Here is a 20,818-nt window from a genome sequence, read left to right as displayed (position 1 = left end):
CCCTGAACTCTGTACGCAGCACACAATGTATGTAGCACACTCCCAAACGCTGCATTTAGCACATCCCTGAACTCTGCACTCTGTGTGTAACCCTGCCAAACTCTGCACTCTGTACATAATGCACCCTTGGTATTTGATGCCCCTTTAAGATCCTCCCACTGTTAGTGAAATTTTGACCAGTTTTGGGAGGGTTATTTTTTCGGGGGGGGGGTTCGTGATTGAGTTCCTGCACCTTTTTTTCTGGGAAAAAAAGACCTGACTAAAACGATTGCATTTCCATGTTCTGAGTACTGTGGGAGACCAGATATAGTGAATGTTGGGGCCCTGGGTTTAGTAACACTTTACGGCAGAACTACATGGCATCTGAGCACCAAAAACCAAAATAAATTAATTTTTAAAAATTCAAAGCAAACCCACACACTCATGTCTCCATGCTTCAGCTTTCTGAGAAATCACTTTGAAAAAGCATTTCTGGCTGTGGCCCATCTTGAATAAGGGCAAATGATTCATTTAGCATTTACTTCCTGAAATCAAACTGCCCTTAGCTCAGGCATGCAGATAGGAGGGTGTGCTTAGCTTGAGAAAACCTCTCACCTCCATGCTGAAGACTTTTGGGATGTATGACATCATTTGCCTAATCCAGAAACCAGGAAGTAACTGAAGAAATGTTAAAAAAAAAAAAAAGTTTAATACAAGTAAATATAATATACTATCCTATTTATTTAGTAAAAAAAATAGGGATTTAAAAAAAAAGTTCCACTTTAAATTGTAAGCTCCTTGAGGTCAATGGCTGATGTGAATGTACAATATGTAAAGTGCTGATGTAATATATAAATGAAATACACTAAGGCTTAGACATACGAAGTTATTATGCAGCGTACTCTCAGAGGCTTTCAGTAGTAATCTAATCATTTATTAGGAAAATGATTCATCTCTGTAAATAATACAGTTTAATAATCATATTAAAGAACTGTACCAGTGAAAGTAGGGTGATAGTGTTCTTCATTCAAATTGTCTTTATTATGTTTCTTTTTGATACATTTGTATCCTGCAATAATTAAACCACTTATGGGTTTGTACAGAATGATCCTTCTTTGTACACACTGCTTTATAGTAGCAGGTGGCACAATTAGAATGTGTCACCCAGTGTTTATCACCTTGTGTCATTGATGTGAAAAATATCATTTCCAGTACAATCATACGCACTTTTTGTCAAAGCCCAGCTTAATTTTCACTTTAAAAGTGTTACCTACTACTGTAGAGCGAGATATCATTTTGCCCCTGTACAAATCATTAGTAAGGCCTCTTGCACACTGCAGCTAGAAAAAGCTCAGTACAGCTTTTTTTTTTACTGAGCTAAAATACAGGTCATTAATTGTAATGTGCCTGTACACACAGGTGTGTAAACAAGCGCCGTGCATTCTTCAGTAAAAAAAAAAAAAATAGAAAAATCTGCATTTTTTTGGTCAGTAACTTACGCCTCATGAGCGCAAATGCGTACAAATACGTGCAAAATACCTCCACTTACATATTGTGCTGAACAAGAATGTGAGAAAAAGTTTTCACGCATTTGCGCAAAAAAAAGTACGATTGCGTGCAAAAATGCGCATAAATACATGCAAATACATAAAAAAAAAGGCAGAAAGAGAACATCCTCAAACAAGAGTATCGTGTGCAAGAGGCCTAAAACCTCATCTGGAATATGCAGTTCAGTCTTGGGCACCAGTTCTCAAAAAGGATATCGGGGAAATGGAGAAAGTGCAGAGAAAGGCAACCAAACTGATAAGAGGCATGGAGGAGCTCAGCTATGAGAAAAGATTAGAGGAACTGAATTTATTCTTTCTTGAGAAGAGGAGATTAAGGGGGGGGGGGGGAATATGATCAACATGTATAAATACATAAGGGGTCCAAATAGTGAACTTGGTGTTGAGTTGTTCACTTTAAGGTCATCACAGAGAACAGGGCGGCACTCTTTATGTCTAGAGGAAAAGAGATTTAGGCTGGGTTCACACATGCTGTGGAGCGGCTCACAGCAGGGGGCCCGGCGTGTCCCCGTTCTCCGTTCCAGGGGGGAATCGGGTCAGAATTTTTGCCTGAATTTGCACCTGAACCGGACCCAAAGACGCACAGGACCCTTCTGCAAACCGGACCGCTCCCGACACGGAGCTGTGTGAACTGGCTCTATTGAGAGCTGATCACACTCTCCTATCATGAGAATCGGATGTGGAGAAACCCATAACCAATTCGCATCACTATGAACCCAGCCCTAATATCCAAATACAGAAAGATTTCTTCACAGTAAGAGCCGTGAAAATGTGGAATAGACTTCCTCAAGAGCTGGTTTTGTCCTGCTCAGTAGATTGCTTTTAAAAAGGCCTGGATTTTTTCCTAGGTGTACATAATATAACTGGGTACTAATATTTATAGGTAAAGTTGATCCAGGGAATATCTGATTGCCTCTCGGGGGAACAGGAAGGATTTTTTTTCCTGCTGTAGCAGATTGGATCATGCTTTGCTGAGGTTTTTGCCTTCCTCTGGATCAACTGTGTGTATAGGATTGTGTATATGGGATTGTATCATTTTTTTTCTAATCTTTTATTGGTTGAACTAGATGGACTTGTGTCTTTTTTCAACCAGACTATGTAATTATATATATGTTATCCTCCTTACTTTTTAATAGGTCCTAAATAGGTTATTGCCCTAAAAAATGCATTCTGGTGGTCTTTGATATCTTCCATGTTGATCAGGCAGAACACTGCTTTTCCAGGATTGCTGACACTATGTATGTATTTGTCAGGAAACGACAAAGGGATACTCAAGTACAAGGGATGAGCAAGTCAAACCGGGACTTTAATTTAACATATATAAAAAGGGATGCTAGCGTGGCGATACTACACGCAGTAGTAAGTGGCATATGTCGCGGGCCAGTCCAGAGACCGTTACCCAGATGGCAGACAACAGTGTTAGTGCCGGTTCACACTATTACGACTTGCCAGGTGACTTGGTCAGCCTGGCAAGTCGTGCACCGTTGCGGTCATTGAGTAGTACAGGACCGGTTCTAATAGGAGCGACACAAGTCGCTCCGACTTCGAAAAAGGGTCCTGTACTTCTTCGGGGCGACCTGGAGGCGACTTGCATTGACATTCATTTTATGAAGTCCGTGCAAGTCGCGCCGAAGTCGCACTGCACGCGACTTCACAAGTCGCCCCCGAAGTCGGAGCGACCTAGTGTGAACCGGCACTTAGTGTTAGTGTGTGCATAGGACAGCGTGTATTGATGAAATTTCTTGTGAACGAAGGCCTAAAACCTGCAGACAGCTACAGAAGACTTCAAACGCAGTACAGTGATGAGAGGCTCAGCCGCAGTAAAACATTTGAATGGTGTAAACATTTCAAAGATGGCCGTACGTCCGTCAGTGATGATCCCGGCTGTGGTGGTTCCCAGCCAACAGCAGTCATTCCTGTGAACATTCAGCCCATGGAACTCCTGATCCTGGATAATCTATGCATAACCTGTCCCCCTAAAAGAAGCGCCGTCCCTCGGAAGTTCAGCCCCCCCTCCTTCTTCCTCCGCCACTGGGCCAATTAGATAACGCAGAGCAGTAGGGAGCCAGCGGTGAAGCCCTGAATGGTGGCGGCAGCACCTAAAGCTGACATCGCTGGAACCCTGGACAGGTAAGTTCTAATATTTAAAAGTCAGCAGCTACAGTATTTGTAGCTGCTGACTTTTCATTTTTTTTCCTGGGGGGCTGAACTCCACTTTAACCACTTGCCTACTGGGCACTTTCACCCCCTTCCTGCCCAGGCCAATTTTCAGCTTTCTGTGCTGTCGCACTTTTAATGACAGAAGCACGGTCATGCAGCACTGTACCCATATGAATTTTTTATTATTTTTTCCCCCACAAATAGAGCTTTCTTTTGGTGGTATTTAATCACCACTGGGTTTTTATTTTTTGCTAAACAAATGAAAAAAAAAAAACAAAAATTTTGAAGAAAAAAAACCCACGCTTTTCTTAGTTTCTGTAATAAAATTTTGCAAACGGGTAACTTTTCTCCTTTACTGATGTGTGCTGACCAGGCTGCACTGATAGACAGCACTGATAGGCTGCACTGAAGGGCACTGATGAGGGCACGGATGCACTCATAGGCAGGACTGATAGGCTGCACTGGTGGGCACTGATGAGGGCACGGATGCACTCATAGGCAGGACTGATAGGCTACACTGGTGGGCACTGATGAGGGCACAGATGCAATAATAGGCAGCACTGATAGGCTGCACTGAAGGGCACTGATGAGGGCACGGATGCACTCATAGGCAGGACTGATAGGCTGCACTGGTGGGCACTGGTGAGACTGCACTAATATGTGGCCCTGATGGGAATCGATAGGTGGCACTGATGGGCACTACTGATAGGCAGCACTGGTTGACAGCACTGATGGGCACTGATTGGCATTAATTCGCAGCACTAATTGGCATATTTGTTGGGCACTGATTGGCACTTATAGGTAGCACTGATGGGCAGCGTTGGGGCTAAACCGATAATCAGGACACTGCAGTACTTTTTTTTTCTGCCACAAGATGCCCTCGGTCTGATAGTCCACATCATTAAATCCATTTTTTCTGAGCCCAGGTCATCCTGGAGCCACCCCAGCCTGTGACTGGACTGTGAAGGGATACTGCATGAAGTACAGTGATGAGCTCAGCTCTCTGACACTCTGCTCTTTCCTCCTATCAGCACATGAACTAATTTGTTTCCTGTATTGCTATACCAGTTCTGTTGTGCAGTGACTGCCAAAGACTGATACCAGCTCACATTCAGGCACTTACACTGCATATAATAATTTTACAAAAAAAATCATGATGTATTGATGATTACAGTGCTGCATTAATCATTGTCTTTTATATCTACCTAGAGCTTTAAGATGCAAAATAGAAATGTGAAAAAATGTATCTTCTAATGGGCCATACACACTATAAGATTTTCTGAAGACTTTTTTCTGCAGACTTACCAAAACCAGATAATATGAGGTCAAACCTAAACACTTTCAATTTGTATGCAATCTGGCAGGCCCTTGCACTACATAAAAACAGTAAATCTGAAGGAAAAAGTCTTCAGAAAATCTTATAGTGTGTATGGCCCTTAACCACTTAAGCCCCGGAAGATTTTACCCCCATTCCGACCAGGGGGTATTTTGCGATTCGGCACTGCGTGACTTTAACGGACAATTGCGCGGTCATGCGACGCTGTACCTAAACGAATTTGGTGTCCTTTTTTTCCCACAAACAGAGCTTTCTTTTGGTGGTATTTGATCACCTGTGCGATTTTTTGATCACGCGCTATAAACAAAAAAAGAGCGTCAATTTTGCAAAAATAGCAATATTTTTCACTTTTTTTTATATGAAATTCCCCCCCAAAAAAATGTAAAAATCAAAATTTTTTAACATTTTCGGCCAATTTGTTTTATGCTACCTATGTTTGGTAAAAAAAATCGCAAAAAGCGTATTTTGATTGGTTTGCGCAAAAGTTATCGCGTTTACTAACAAAGGGAAAGATTTTTGTCATTTTTGTTGTTTTTTTTTTTAACGCGTAATGGCGGCGATCTGCGATTTTTTTTTGCAGTACTGCGACATTGGGGCGGACAGATCGGACCCTTGACTGACATTTTTGACACTTTTGGGGTTACCAGTGACATTTCTACAGTAATCAGTGCTATATATATGCACTGTTACTGTAAAAATACACTGGTAGTGAAGGGGTTAACTTTATTTGGGAGGGAGGGGCTGTGTGTGTCCCTAGGGGCGTGCTTTCTACTGTGATTGGCTGTGGCTTGAGCTGTAAGGACACTGATCAACGGATCTACATAGTAGATCCATGTGATCAGTGTCTTTACAGCGAGGAGAATGACAGGTGGCTTGTTTACACAAGCTGCCTGACATTCTCCCTCTCCCCCGCCGATCGCCGAGTGGCCGGCGGACATCGGGTCCGCTGGTCACACGCGCGGGGGGGGGTCCGTGACCACGCGGGAGCGGGAGCGCGCCTCCGGGGGCGCGCGCTCGCTCCCTAGACCCTCACAAGCAAGCGACGTAGCCCTACGTTAGTTTGCCTGTGAGGGGCTGACCGCCGACGTAGATAGTCGTGCGGCGGTCGGCAAGTGGTTAATAGAAAACGGTGTCAGATTCTGACTTCACAGATGATCTTTCCACAATCTTTCTTAAGCTCACCACATGTATTCCAATCTAATTGTACAATTTCTTTTAGATCTACCGTAGCAACTACTGTATCTCATGAAAGTGAGTACATCCCTCACATTTATGGAAATATTTTATTATATCTTTTCATGTGACAACACTGAAGAAATGAAACTAAATAGATCCTCTTTGATCGTCTCTATGGCCTTGGAGGACCAGAGTGACGTCATGACGCCACTTCCAGGTCCAAGTTTTTAAAGCAAAAGTAAAAAAAAAGTAAAAAAAAAAATTAAGAAAAAAATGTTTAAAGCACCCCCATCCCTCTGTGCTCACGCACAGAAGTCGTGTACGCATATGTAAACGGTATTCGCACCACACATGTGAGGTATCATCGCCAACAATAGAGCATGAGCAACATTTCTAGTACTAGACCTCCTGTTTAACTGTAAACAGGTAGTCTGTAAAGACATTTAAAATGGAGATTTTTAAGTACCGTAGTTATTGGAGATTGGTTGAATGTGTGTTTGGGCTTGTTCACACGAGACAAAATTTCTAATGCTTAACCACTAGCCGACTGCTCACAGTAATCGGTCGGCTCCCCTGGGTTCAGCGATGTAGACCTACGTCGCTGGACTCCTAGTGTGTTTAGACACAGCGGGAGTCGGGCCGGGGGAGGAGAGGCGGCAATTGCTGCCTTCATTCCCCGATCGTCCTGCTCAGTAGGGATTGGCGGATCGATTCCCCGCTGAGCAGCACGGAGTTAGCCGACGGAGGCAGACCGTGTGATAGAGCCCTAAGGCTCGGTTCACACTAGCACATTTGCTCTAGTATGGCAGACCATTCATTTGGATGGGCTGCTGTGCCGGATGAACCGCACAGAAACCGCGGTCACAGGGAAACTGCATGGTCTTTTTGACCATGTGGTTTACCAGCGGTTCCTGCGCCTGTGATTGCACTGCGGGCTGAGATGCGTCGGGTTCTATTCAGAATGGTTGTCAGCCCTGTGAATCTTGCAAGAGCAGTGTGATTCGGCTGCGGGTGATTGCCGGTGCGGGAATCGATGCGTGAACCATGCCTATGGGTTGCACTGATATCATATTTGTACCCGCGAGTACAAGTACCGATACTTTCAGTCAAGTACTCGCAGATACTGAGTACTGATAACTTTGCAGTGCGATTTGAGCCCACACAAAATGAATGTGCTCAAATCGCACTGTGAAGAATCTCATGCGATTTGAACAGGAATGTGGTGTGATTTCTGTTTAAATTGCATGCAGTTTCCCGCACAGCTGCTGTGTGAACCCAGGCTGAAATCACTGCATTCCTGCTCAAATTGCATGTGATTATTTGTAGCGCGATTTGCGCTTATTCATTGGGCTCAAAATTCACCGCAAATGTATCGGTTTGGGTATCTGGGCATTTTCACAAGTATGAGCATTTGTGAAAATACTCGGTATTGGCGCAACCCTAATTTTACTTGCATCTCAGTGTTGCTGATCTCCTGCAGCCTCTTTGCATCTACTTCCTGCCTACATGCATGCACCCCAGTGATGTCTGCATGCCATTTCTCATGGGGGGTTCACAGGTTGACATTAATGGACCAAGTCTGTACAATGTGTGTTGAAATGGTCATCAGAAGTCTATGTGACAGGGTGACAACCCAGGAGCACAATGGGAAAAGGGGCAGAGCGGTGTCACCCAAAGCAAGCAGATCCTTTAGGCAGGATCACAAGTAATATTTGAATGGAAAGCTGTTGGAGATGGCATTGGAAATGCCATACTATGAGATTGGAGTGATTGGGTGCCCATAGACTGCAGATAGCTGTATAATATAAGGGATCAGAGCAGGCCACCAGTGATCTCCATCCCCTGACTTCTATGAAAGCTGCACCAGCACCTGTCAGGCTTCCTGCAGGAGATAAAGAAGAGATCACCTGCTGATCCCACTGAGATAAAATAGATGAAACGCATTCGATTTTTTGCAGTGGGGGTATTGTCAAGAGGAAGATGAGACACACCAGACCCAACAATGAAGAGGAGCTGAAGGCCGCTATCAAAGCAACCTGGGCTTCCCTAACACCTCAGCAGTGCCACAGGCTGATCACCTCCATGCCACGCCGCATTGGTGCAGTAATTCATGAAAAGGAGCCCCGACCAAGTATTGAATGCATACTATACTGTACATGGACATACTGTTCAGTACGCCAACATTTCTCTAAGAGGTTGTAAACCCACTCTTATAACTTGTACCTATAGGTAAGCCTATGATAAGGTACTGTAAATATCTCCTAAACTTGCACCGTTTAGGAGATATTTGCTTTTCATGCAGCCGATGACGTAATCAGCGCATGCGCAGGAGTGATGTCATCTCGCCTCTGGCCAATCAGGTGGCCGGAGGATGCGAACCAGGAAGTAGAACGGCTGAACATGTCGGCCATGTCACTGGTGAGCGGGCAGCACTGCGGGGGCTTCGTTCTAGGGTAAGTATTTCATAATGCGATGCATACTAGCTCATTATGCCTTTGACTTTCAGGGGGTTTTTTTTTTGAGTTTACACAACCTCTTTAAAATCCTTTTTTATTGGTCTTATGTAATCTAATTTTCTGAGATACTGAATTTTGGGTTGTCACTAGCTGTAAGCCATAATCATCAAAATTAAGAAATGCTTGAAATATATCACTCTGGTTGTAACCCATTTAAATAAAATATAGGAGTTTCACTTTTTGAATTGAATTACTGAAATAAATGAACTTTTTGACGTTATTCTATTTTTATGGGATGCATTTGTACATGTACCCCAGTGATGTCTGCATACCATTTCTCATGGGGGGTGTCCACAGGTTGACGTTAGCGGACCAAGCCTGTACAATGTGTGTTGAAATGGTCATCAAAAGTCTACGTGACAGGGTGACAACCCAGGAGCACCGTTGGAAAAGGGGCAGAGCGGTGTCACCCATAGCAAGCAGATCCTTCATGGCAGGATCACAAGTATTATTTGATTGAAAATCTATTGGAGATGGCATTGGAAATATAATAATGGGTGCACATAGACTGCAGATAGCTGTATAATATAAGGGATCAGAGCAGGCCACCAGTCATCTCCATCCCCTGACTTCTATGAAAGCAGCACCAGCACCTGTCAGGCTGCCTGCAGGAGATAAAAATGAGATCACCTGCTTATCCCACTGAGATAAAGGGGAAGAAAAGATGTGTAAATGGTACAACGCCTCATTGCTTTCCAGCAAGAGGAGGAGAAAGCAGCAGCAGATACCGAGTACCGATACATTTCTGGTGCGATTTGAGCCCATACAAAATGAATAGGCTCAAATTGCATGCAAATTGAACAGGGATGAGGGTCGATTCCTGTCCACACTGCTCCTGCAGTATGAACCCAGGCGGAAATCAGTGCACTCCTGTTCAAATTGCATGCGACTCTTGCAGTGCGATTTGCGCCTATTCCTTTTGTACGGGCTCAAATGCACCGCAAAGGTGTTGGAGCATCTTCATTAGTATGAACATTCTTAACCACTTGCCGACCGCCGCAAGTACATATACTGCGGCGGTCAGCCCCGGCCAGGCAAAGTGACGTACCAGTATGCCACTAGCCTGTCACTCGCTTGTGAGCCAATAGCGGGCGAGCGCGCGCCCGCTGAGGCACGCGCCCGCCCCGGCTCATTCCCTAACAAGTCAGTGCGAGTGGCCGGCGGACCCGATGTCCGCCGGCCACTCGCGATCGTTCGCTGGAAAGTGAGAAAGGCAGGCGGCTAATGTAAACAAGCCGCCTGTCATTCTCCCCTGTGTAAAAATGGAGATCAGACAGTTCTACTATGTAGGACCGTTGATCTCTGTTTTTACACTAGTAGCCATGTCCAATCACAGTTAGAAACACGCCCCTAGGGACACACTTAACCCCTCCCTCTCCAATACAGTTAACCCCTTCCCTGCCAGTGTCATTTATACAGTAACAGTGCATATGTATAGCACTGATTACTGCAGTAATGTCACTGGTAACCCCAAAAGTGTCAAAAATGTCAGTCAAGGGTCCGATCTGTCCGCCGCAACGTCGCAGTCCCGCAAAAAAAATCGCAGATCGCCGCCATTAATCGTTAAAAAAACCCACCAAAAATGACAAAAATCTTTCCCTTTGTTAGTAAACGCGATAACTTTTGCGCAAACCAACCAAAATACACTTTTTGCGATTTTTTTTACCAAACATATGTAGCAGAAAACAAATTGGCCTAAAATGTTAAAAAATGTTGATTTTTACATTTTTTTGGGGGAATTTCATATAAAAAAATGTGAAAAATATTGTTATTTTTGCAAAATTGACGCTCTTTTTTTGTTTATAGCGCATGATCAAAAAATCGCACAGGTGATCAAATACCACCAAAAGAAAGTTCTGTTTGTGGGAAAAAAAGGACGTCAAATTCGTTTAGGTACAGCGTCACACGACCGCGCAATTGTCCGTTAAAGTCACGCAGTAAAAAATCGCAAAAAAAACCCTGGTCAGGAAGGGGGTAAAATCTTCCGGGGCTTAAGTGGTTAAAAATACTTGGTATCTGCGCAACCCTACTTTTCTTGCATCTCAGTGTTGCTGATCTCCTGCAGCCTCTTTGCATCCACTTCCTGCCTACCTGCATGCACCCAGTGATGTCTGCATGCCATTTCTCATGGGGGTGTCCCCAGGTTGACATTAGTGGACCAAGTCTGTACAATGTGTGTTGAAATGGTCATCAGAAGTCTATGTGACAGGGTGACAACCCAGGAGCACAATGGGAAAAGGGGCAGAGCGGTGTCACCCATAGCAAGCAGATCCTTTAGGCAGGATCACAAGTATTATTTGAATGAAAAGCTGTTGGAGATGGCATTGGAAATGCCATACTATGAGATTTGAGTGAGTGGGTGCCCATAGACTGCAGATAGCTGTATAATATAAGGGATCAGAGCAGGCCACCAGTAATCTCCATCCCCTGACTTCTATGAAAGCAGCACCAGCACCTGTCAGGCTGCCTGCAGGAGATAAAGAAGAGATCACCTGCTGATCCCACTGAGATAAAATAGATGAAAAGATGTGTAAATGGGACAACGCCTCATTGCTTCCAGCAAGAGGAGGAGAAAGCAGCAGCAGCAGTGACAGGGCTGGGAGGGCTCAGGAGACGCTGATCTACAGCTGGACGTGAACAGGAATCTCTGCAGTCTCCAGGAAGGATCACTACCAGGGGATTAATATCAGAGATCGAGGGGGACACAGCCAGCATTGCCTGCTATGGGGTCACTGCAGATCACATGCATGCAATAGGCTTACCTGCTGCAGGGATGCAATGCTAAACAGCAATCTGGACAAGGGGGGAGAACCAGTGATCTGGCAAAGGTGGTGAACTGGGAGGAGACTGGACTGGTCTAGCTGGGTGAAGGTAGTGCCAGGTGGTCAGTGCCAGGTCCAGATGCCATGCACCAACCTTAGAGCTGTGTGTGTGCCTCTGTCATCTACTTACTGCAGGCACAGATGATGTCAAAGCATTGCAGGGGCAGAGAGCTGCTGGGAAAATCATCGAGTTGCTGAGCAGAATTCAAGAACCTGTGGAAGGAAGGGAGCTTGTGATCCATGCCAGGCTGGGGGGTGGTACTGCCATAGCAGGGAATCCCCACTTCTGCTCCATTTCATTCATTCCTTCTCTGTGCAACTAGTGGGAGGAAGCAGCTGGCTGAGAGATTGGCAGCATCTGGAGGGAGGGGGAGGTTTAAAGGGCCTTTATGCCCCCTGGCACATGGGATGACACCTTACTTATGTGTAGGCATTGGCACACCTCCATTGACGTTGTAGAGTTGCTCCATTGTTAAAATGAGCCAGTGGGTGATGTCTGTTTGGCAGCCCATGTAAGAAGTGCCCCCATTCTGTTGGCTTAGATGCGCTCCTCCACTATGCTCCGCGGGGCTGCCCTGTAGCCTGGCACTAGTGATCCCTCGTGGGTGGTCAGGGATGGGCTGCGCTCCCAGTATACACGTCTCTCAGAGCGGAGTCATCTACTGCAGGGACTCAGACGAATCCAACTCTCCACACCAAACCACCACCATCTCCCAGGGCACCGCTGCCACCCTACACGGGCTCTTCATCAAGACTGACGCTGCCGACACCATCCCATCCGTGATCGCCTATCAGAGCCGATACCAGCCGCCTGCTGCACGAACCGGGTCCAGGAAAGAACGCAGGGAGCCCGGACAGCACAGCTGTATAGAGGCCGAGACCCAGACCAGCCATACCAGTGTCAAGGTAAGGGGCCCATCACCTCCTATAGGGCCAATGTCTGGGTGTATGGACTGCAGACTGGGGATCTAATCCATGGTGCACAGGTTGGGTTTTATTGTACTACAGGTGTTCCATGGTGTCAGAGGACAGTCCCTAGGTTCATGTCCCTGCATGCCAATCATAGAACCCCTTCTTCTGATCTCCTATAGACAATGTCCCTGTTTTATATATGGGGGTGGACTGCAGTCTGGGCATCCAATCCATGGTGCACAGGTTGGGTTTTATTGTTCTACAGGTGTTCCATGGTGTCAGAGGACAGTCCCTAGGTTCATGTCCCTGCATGCCAATCATAGAACCCCTTCTTCTGATCTCCTATAGACAATGTCCCTGTTATATATGGGGTGTATGGACTGCAGTCTGGGGATCTAATCCATGGTACACAGGTTGGGTTTTATTGTACTACAGGTGTTCCATGGTGTCAGAGGACAGTACCAGGGTTCATGTCCCTGCATGCTAATCATAAAACCCCTTCTTCTGATCTCCTATAGACAATGTCCCTGTTATATATGGGGTGTATGGACTGCAGACTGGGGATCTAATCCATGGTGCACAGGTTGGGTTTTATTGTACTACAGGTGTTCCATGGTGTCAAAGGACAGTCCCAGGGTTCATGTCCCTGCATGCCAATCTGTATCATAAAACCCCTTCTTCTGATCACCTATAAACAATGTCGATGTTATATATGGGGTGTATGGACTGTAGTCTGGGGATCTAATCCATGGTACACAGGTTGGGTTTTATTGTACTACAGGTGTTCCATGGTGTCAGAGGACAGTACCAGGGTTCATGTCCCTGCATGCCAATCTGCATCATAAAACCCCTTGACAATGTCCCTGTTATATATGGGGTGTATGGACTGCAGTATGGGGTTCTAATCCATGGTGCACAGGCTTGATTTTATTGTACCAGAGGTGTTCCATGGTTTCAAGGGACAGTCCCAGGGTTCCTGTCCCTAAATTATAGTTCATATAATCTATATCATAAAACCCCTTCTTCTTAATACCGAAGGACAATGTCTATGTTATATACATGGGGTGTATGGACTGCAGTCTGGGGATCTAATCCATGGTGCACAGGTTGGTTTTTATTGTACTACAGGTGTCAAGGGACAGTCCCAGGGTTCCTGTCCGTAAATGATAGGTCATGTAATATTTAATATAAAACCCCTTGTTCTGATCACCTACAATGTTTATGTTATATATTGGGTTTATGGTCTGCAGTCTGGGGTTCTAATCCATGGTACACAAGTTGAGTTTTATTGTACTGGAGCTCTTTCATGGTGTCCAGGGACAGTCCCAAGGTTCCTGTCCCTAAATGATAGGTCATATAATCTATATTATAAAACCGCTTCCTCTGATCACCTATGGACAATGTCTATATTGTATTTGGGGTGTTTAGACTGCAGTGTGATGTTCTAATACATTGTGCACAGGTTGGTTTTTATTGTTCCAGGGGTGTTCCATGGTAATCAGGGACAGCCCCAGAGGTTAATTTCCCAGGGGGCGAGATCATATATTCTGTATAATAATCAGCTAGGGCCAATGTCTACGTATATATGGGGTGTATGGACTGCAGTGTGAGGTTCTAATCCATGGTGCACAGGTTGGGTTTTATTGTACTAGAGTTCTTCTATAGTTTAAAGAGACAGTTCCAGGATTCATGTCCCAAAATGATAGGTCAAATAATCTATGTTCTAAAACCCCTTCTTCTGATCACCTATGGACAATGTCTATGTTACATAAGTGGTGTATAGACTGCAGTCTTGGGTTCTACTCCACGGTGCACAGGTTGAGTTTTATTGTACTAGAGTTCTTCTCTGTACCAAGGACAGTCCAGTGCCCATGTGTCTGAATGCCAGCTTTTATAATCTGTATTGTAAAGCCTCATCTTCTGATCACCTAGGGCCAAGGTCTATGGTATATATGGGGTGTATGGACTGCAGTCTGGGGTTCAAATTCATGGTGCACAGGCTGGATTTTATTGTAATAAAGTTCTTCCATAATATCCAGGGACAGTCCCAGGGTTCTTGTCCCTAAACGATGGCTCATATAATCTATATTATAAAACCCCTTTTTTTGATCACCCATGGACAATGTCTATGTTACTTGTGGGGTGTATACTTATTGTAAATCCCCATCTTCTGATCACCTATGGACAATGTATATGTTATAAATGGGGTGTATAGACTGCAGTCTGGGGTTCTAATCCCTGGTGCACAGGTTGGGTTTCTATTGTACTAGAGTTCTTCTGTGGTGTCCAGTGCTCATGCGCCTGAATACCAGCTCTTATCATCTTTATTGTAAAGCCCCATCTTCTGATCATCTATGAACAATGTCCTTGTTATATATGGGGTGTATGGACTGCAGTCTGAAGCTCTAATCCAGGGGTGTCAAACTCCACTTCCATCACGGGCCGCATCAGCATTATGGTTTCCCTCAAAGGGCCGGTTATATCTGCAAGATTAGATGTCCAGAGCACCCCACGCCCCCTTGCACTCTTACATCAAAATGCACCCCCTTACCAGAGGGTGGATCTGGGAAGAAGTGCAGGGTCTGGAGGAGAACCAGAGAAGGGCTGGAGTCAGCTTCCAGAGTCTGCTGAATGCTGAGACCATGGGAGGCAGAGACAAGGTGGTGTTGCGGCTGGACAGAGAGGTGCAGGTTCTGTAGGAGGAGTTCTGCCCTCCTCTCTGATGCGGACTGCTGAGGAGGAGGGGGGGCAAAGACGAGCCTTTCTGCAGCTGCACAGAGTACTGCAGGATCTGGCAAAGGAGTTCTGTCCTCTCTGCTACCGACTACAGAGAAAAGGTGGGGCAGAGACAAGGGGGCTGCCACACCTGCATGAGAGGTGCGAGGGCCACATGAAATGGCCTGGGGGCCGCATTTGGCCCGCGGGCCTTGTGTTTGACACCTGTGCTCTAATCCATGGTGCACAGGTTGGTGTTTTTTTTTGTACTAAAGGTCCTCCGTGGTATTCAGAAACAGTCCCAGGGTTCTTGTCCCTAAATTATAGATCAAATTATATTATAAAACACCTTCTGATCACCTATGGAAATGTATATGTTATAAATTGAGTGTATAAATTGCAGTCTGGGGTTCTAATCTATGGTGCACAGGTTGGGTTCAAGGACAGTCCCGCGTCCAAGCTGTAATATAAAATCCCTTCTTCCGTTTACCTATGGCCAATGTCTATGTTATGAATAGCATGTATACATTGCTGTTTGGATGCACATGTTGAATTTTATTGTCCAGACGGTCCCAGGGTTTATGTACCTGTTCATGTCAGGCTTCAGCATCTGTACTATACAATCCCTTCTATTGCTTACCAATGGGTAATGTCTATATTATATTTAGGGTGAGAACACTGCAGTCTGGGGTTCTAATCCATGGTGCACAGGTTGGATTTTGTTGTACTGTGTCCAAGGACAGTCCCAGGGTTCTTGTCCCTAGATGCTAGCTCTGATAATCTGAATTAAAAAATCACTTCTGCTTACGCATCACATCTGCTTAGGCGATTGTCTGTGTTATATACAGTATAGGGCAGTGATGGCGAACCTTGCCACCCACCATGTTTTGGAACTACATTTCCCATGATGCTCATCTTCACTGCAGAGTGCATGAGCATCATGGGAAATGTAGTTCCAAAACATCTGGGGTGCAAAGATTCACCATCACTGGTATAGTGTGTAAGGACTGCAGTCAGGGGTTCTAATCCATGGTGCTCAGGTTGGGTTTAATTGTAATAGTTGTTCCCTGCTGCCCAGGGAAAGTCCCAGGGTTCATGTGCCTGAATCTATATTATAAAATCCCTTTAGGCTTTTAGAATCGGCTTTAGAATCTATATTATAAAATCCCTATACTGCTCACCAGTGGGCAATGTCAATGTAAATATTAGGTGTATGGACTGCAGTGTGGACTTTTCCTGCATGGAGAACAGATTTGATTTTTTTGTACTAGAGCTGTTCCATAATGCCCGGGGACAGTTCCAAGGCCCCTGTCCTGGATGCCAGGTCTGCTAGACTGTATCATAAAATCCTTTCCTCTGTGGACTGTGGGAATTCACTAAAAGATAAATATCGCATTCATTTTTGAGTTAAAATAACTCATGCGATATTTATCTCAAAAGTAGTCAGTTCACTGGGGGAGAAAAATCCGCTATTTACTGAATGCATTAATAATTTATTTTTTTCCTTTTTTTTTTTTTTTTTTTTCATATTTAGCGTTATTTTTGGATTGTTCACTTTTTTTATTTATTTATTTATTTATTTTACATGCTGTGCTGACACTGCACCAGAGGAAGATAGTCTTGTAAATAAATGCACAAAGAAATATTATTAAAAACATTTTAGTGTGCTTCCATTCCTCTGATGAAATGTTACAATTTATTTTCATTCCTGAGCTCAGGGCAGATCATTTCCACACTGATACATTGTATACTTTATAAACTTACTGGCCAGTGCAGAGTTCCCCACATTGTTATTTTGTTACATAACCATAAAATACCGACTGCCTACTGCCAGGTGATAAATAATGGATGTGTGTGTTTTTTAGTGAATTGACTTTAATGATTTATTTTTTTTTTTTTTACCTCACATTTAATATTTTACTTTGATGAATCGACTCTCTTATTATCTCATGCAATATTTCGGAAAAATGATATCGCATGCGGAACCCTTTAGTGAATTGATGCCAATCTCTGTATATGGAGTGCATGTATTACAGTCTGTATAAAGCACAGGTTGGGAATATACTTGATCTGCTCCATGATGTCCAGAGACAGTCCTAGGGTTCTTCACCCTGAATGCTACGTCTGACAAGCTGTTTTATAAAATCCCTTTTTCTGCTGTTATTGCCTACTTTAAATCTATATCTGATAATGGGAAAGAGGGCATGCTTCCCTGAACCGGCAACAGATCCTGACCAGAGAGGTGGATTTTAACCTAAACGGACAAGCACCCCTACTATAAAAAGAAACAGGGATGTATTTGCCATGATGGCACGTGTGGGCCAGCAGGGTAAGTAAGGTTTTAGCAAGCCTCAAAATGTAAAAAAACGTGATTGCTTTCACAACCCCAGTCATGGTAATTCCCATATACCCAGTGGGCTTATTCTATAATATCTGTATTAGTAGAAATAAAAATTGTAGACCTCTGGGAGTGTCAGTTCCTCACATCCTCCTCTCCTCAGTGGTTCCTCCTACAGTCACTACAGGACACAGTCCATGCCACTATTGTGTCCTATTGAGACATAGGGGTCAGCAGAAAGTATCAGACTTCAGTTGGGGATTTTTGCTCAACAGATTGACATTCGGTAATGTGGGTGGCAGGAAAGGTAAGTATTCATTTTCTTTTCTAAAGAGAGCTCTTATACTGGGAGCTTTAATTTGGTGAGAGCGTTGTACACTTTAACATGCTGTAAAGTAGTTGTGTAAGCTAACCTATATGAACACCATAGCAGGACAGCCTAAAGTCCTATTGCCCTGTTTACAATCTTAAAAATTGCCAATTTCAAACTTAAATTTTAGAATTTTAGGTGCAGTCACCTTCTTCCCAGCAGTGTTGTCTGGGATAGACACATGTGCATTGATGGCAAACTTCCGTGTGCTACAGTGGTGAGGGCCAAGGGGATCAGCCATTTCAATAATGGCTGAACACCATTGTTGGCCAGCACTGGAACCAGGGTTTGACATTAGGAAACTGCAGGATCACCAGGAAATGTATTTAACACAGCTAAGGCTAACAAAAATTAGCTCATTAGGATTTTTCATTGGTACCCTACAAAAGACATTTTTTTTTTTTTTTTTGCCTGGAGAACCACTTTAAGCGCTAGTTAAAGCTTGGCTAAGCAGGTCCAATATCTTGCATTAACATTTGTGGCTTTTGAACTATAGGTATCTTGAGGGCACTTGTGGGCCAGTGGCTAGTGTAGTGAGGTAGAAGAGGGCAGCATCTCTGGGGGATTGTTTAATAATTATTTTTTAGTTGTAGCCAATACATGTATATGTGGTCTTTGGCTAGGTTCACATATATGCAGGTGCAGGATCGTATGTAAATCACACGCATTCCCACAACCGCAGACAAAGCATGCAGTTATTTGGCAGATGTGCAGGGCTGCCATTAGTGGCTCCATTTACACCTGAGCGTATCTTTTTTGGGCATTTTTCAGGTATTTTTTGGGCGTTTTTTCAGTCTTTTTTTTGGGCGTTTTTTGCATGTGTTTGGAGGCAGCCATTAACATCTAACAAAAATGCCTGTAATCTGCCAAAAAAGAAGCTCGTGTACTTTTTTGAGCTTCAGGCGTTTTGCTTCAGGGGACAACTCTCATATGTGAACTGGGGCCATTGAAATTAATTGGATTTTGGGCGTTTTGAGACTTCAGAGATGAGCGTTTTAGGAGCTGAAAAACGCTCAGGTATGAACAGGGCCTTATAACACCCGAAGGCATCTGAAAATGCAGTGTGTTTCCTTGTGTGGGAAATCACATAGTGCAAAAGCATTATGCTATTTCTGCACGGTTACGGTTTTCAAAAGGTGCAGGGACCTATTTTCTGAGCTTCCCGAAGGTGCAGCAGCCCATTCACATGCACATATATACATAAAGATATATATATATATACATACAGTATCTCACAAAAGTGAGTACACCCCTCGCATTTTTGCAAGTATTTTATTATATCTTTTCATGTGACAACACTGAAGAAATGACACTTTGCTACAATATAAAGTAGTGAGTGTACCACTTGTATAACAGTGTAAATTTTCTGTCCCCTCAAAATAACTCAACACACAGCCAATAATGTTTAAAAACACTGGCAACAAAAGGGAGTACACCCCTAAGTGAAAATGTCCAAATTGGGCCCAATTAGCCATTTTCCCTCCCAGGTGTCATGTGACTCGTTAGTGTTACAAGGTCTCAGGTGTAAATGGGGAGCAGGTGTACTAAATTTGGTGTTATCACTCTCACTCTCTCATACTGGTCACTGGAAGTTCAACATGGCACCTCATGGCAAAGAACTCTCTGAGGATCTGAAAAAAAGAATTGTTGCTCTACATGAAGATGACCTAGGCTATAAGAAGATTGCCAAGACCCTGAAACTGAGCTGCAGCATGGTGGCCAAGACCATACAGCGGTTTAACAGGACAGGTTCCACTCAGAACAGGCCTCGCCATGGTCAACCAAAGAAGTTGAGTGCACATGCTCAGCGTCATATCCAGAGGTTGTCTTTGGGAAATAGACATATACGTGCTGCCAGCATTGCTGCAGAGGTTGAAGGGGTGGGGGGTCAACCTGGCAGTGCTCAGACCATTCTCCACACACTGCATCAAATTGGTCTGCATGGCTGTCATCCCAGATGGAAGCCTCTTCTAAAGATGATGCACAAGAAAGACGCAAACTGTTTACTGAAGTCAAGCAGACTAAGGACATGGATTACTGGAACCGTGTCCTGTGGTCTGAGACCATGATAAACCTACTTGGTTCAGATGGTGTCAAGCGTGTGTGGCGGGAACCAGGTGAGGAGTACAAAGACAAGTGTGTCTTGCCTATAGTCAAGCATGGTGGTGGGAGTGTCATGGTCGGGGGCTGCATGAGTGCTGCTGGTACTGAGGAGCTACAGTTCATTGAGGGAATCATAAACGCCAACATGTACTGTGACATACTGAAGCAGAGCATGATCCCCCTTCCTTCGGAGACTGGGCCGCAGGGCAGTATTCCAACATGTTTACGACCCCAAACGAACTTTCAAGACGACCACTGCCTTGCTAAAGAAGCTGAGGGTAAAGTTGATGGACTGGCCAAGCATGTTTGCAGACCTAAACCCTATTGAGCATCTGTGGGGCATCCTCAAATGGAAGGTGGAGGAGCGCAAGGTCTCTAACCTCCACCATCTTCAAGATGTCATCATGGAGGAGTGGAAGAGGACTCCAGTGGCAACCTGTGAAGCTCTGGTGAACTCCATGCCCAAAAGGGTTAAGGCAGTGCTGGAAAATAATGGCGGCCACACAAAATATTGACACTTTGGGCCCAATTTAGACATTTTTTTGCTAGGGGTGTACTCACTTTTGTTGCCAACAGTTTAGACATTAATGGCTGTGTGTTGAGTTATTTTGAGGGGGGAAGCAAATTTACACTGTTATACAAGCTGTACACTCACTACTTTACATTGTAGCAAAGTTTCATTTCTTCAGTGTTGTCACATGAAAAGATATAATAAAATATTTAAATGTGAAGGGTGTACTCACTTTTGTGAGATACTTAAAAAAAAAAACAATATATATATATATATATATATATATATATATATCTCAACGGCTCAGGCTGGTGG

At 44.3% G+C, this 20,818-nt stretch overlaps 1 protein-coding gene across 2 annotated transcripts in view; it reads left to right on the top strand.

Annotated features, from left to right (window-relative positions):
- The first annotated feature begins 12,114 nt into the window (after positions 1-12,114).
- PDE8B (phosphodiesterase 8B) overlaps positions 12,115-20,818 on the top strand; it is a 231,776-nt gene continuing 223,072 nt past the window's right edge. For both annotated transcript variants that reach the window (XM_082264145.1, XM_082264144.1), the window contains exon 1: positions 12,115-12,460. In XM_082264145.1, the coding sequence (XP_082120271.1) occupies positions 12,170-12,460 (291 nt within the window). In that variant the 5' untranslated portion in view covers positions 12,115-12,169. The remainder of the gene's footprint in view (positions 12,461-20,818) is intronic.

Source organism: Pelophylax lessonae (genome assembly GCF_965119305.1).
Source record: "Pelophylax lessonae genome assembly, chromosome: 1".
NCBI lineage: Eukaryota > Metazoa > Chordata > Amphibia > Anura > Ranidae > Pelophylax > Pelophylax lessonae.
This window is presented reverse-complemented; position numbering and strand designations above follow the sequence as displayed.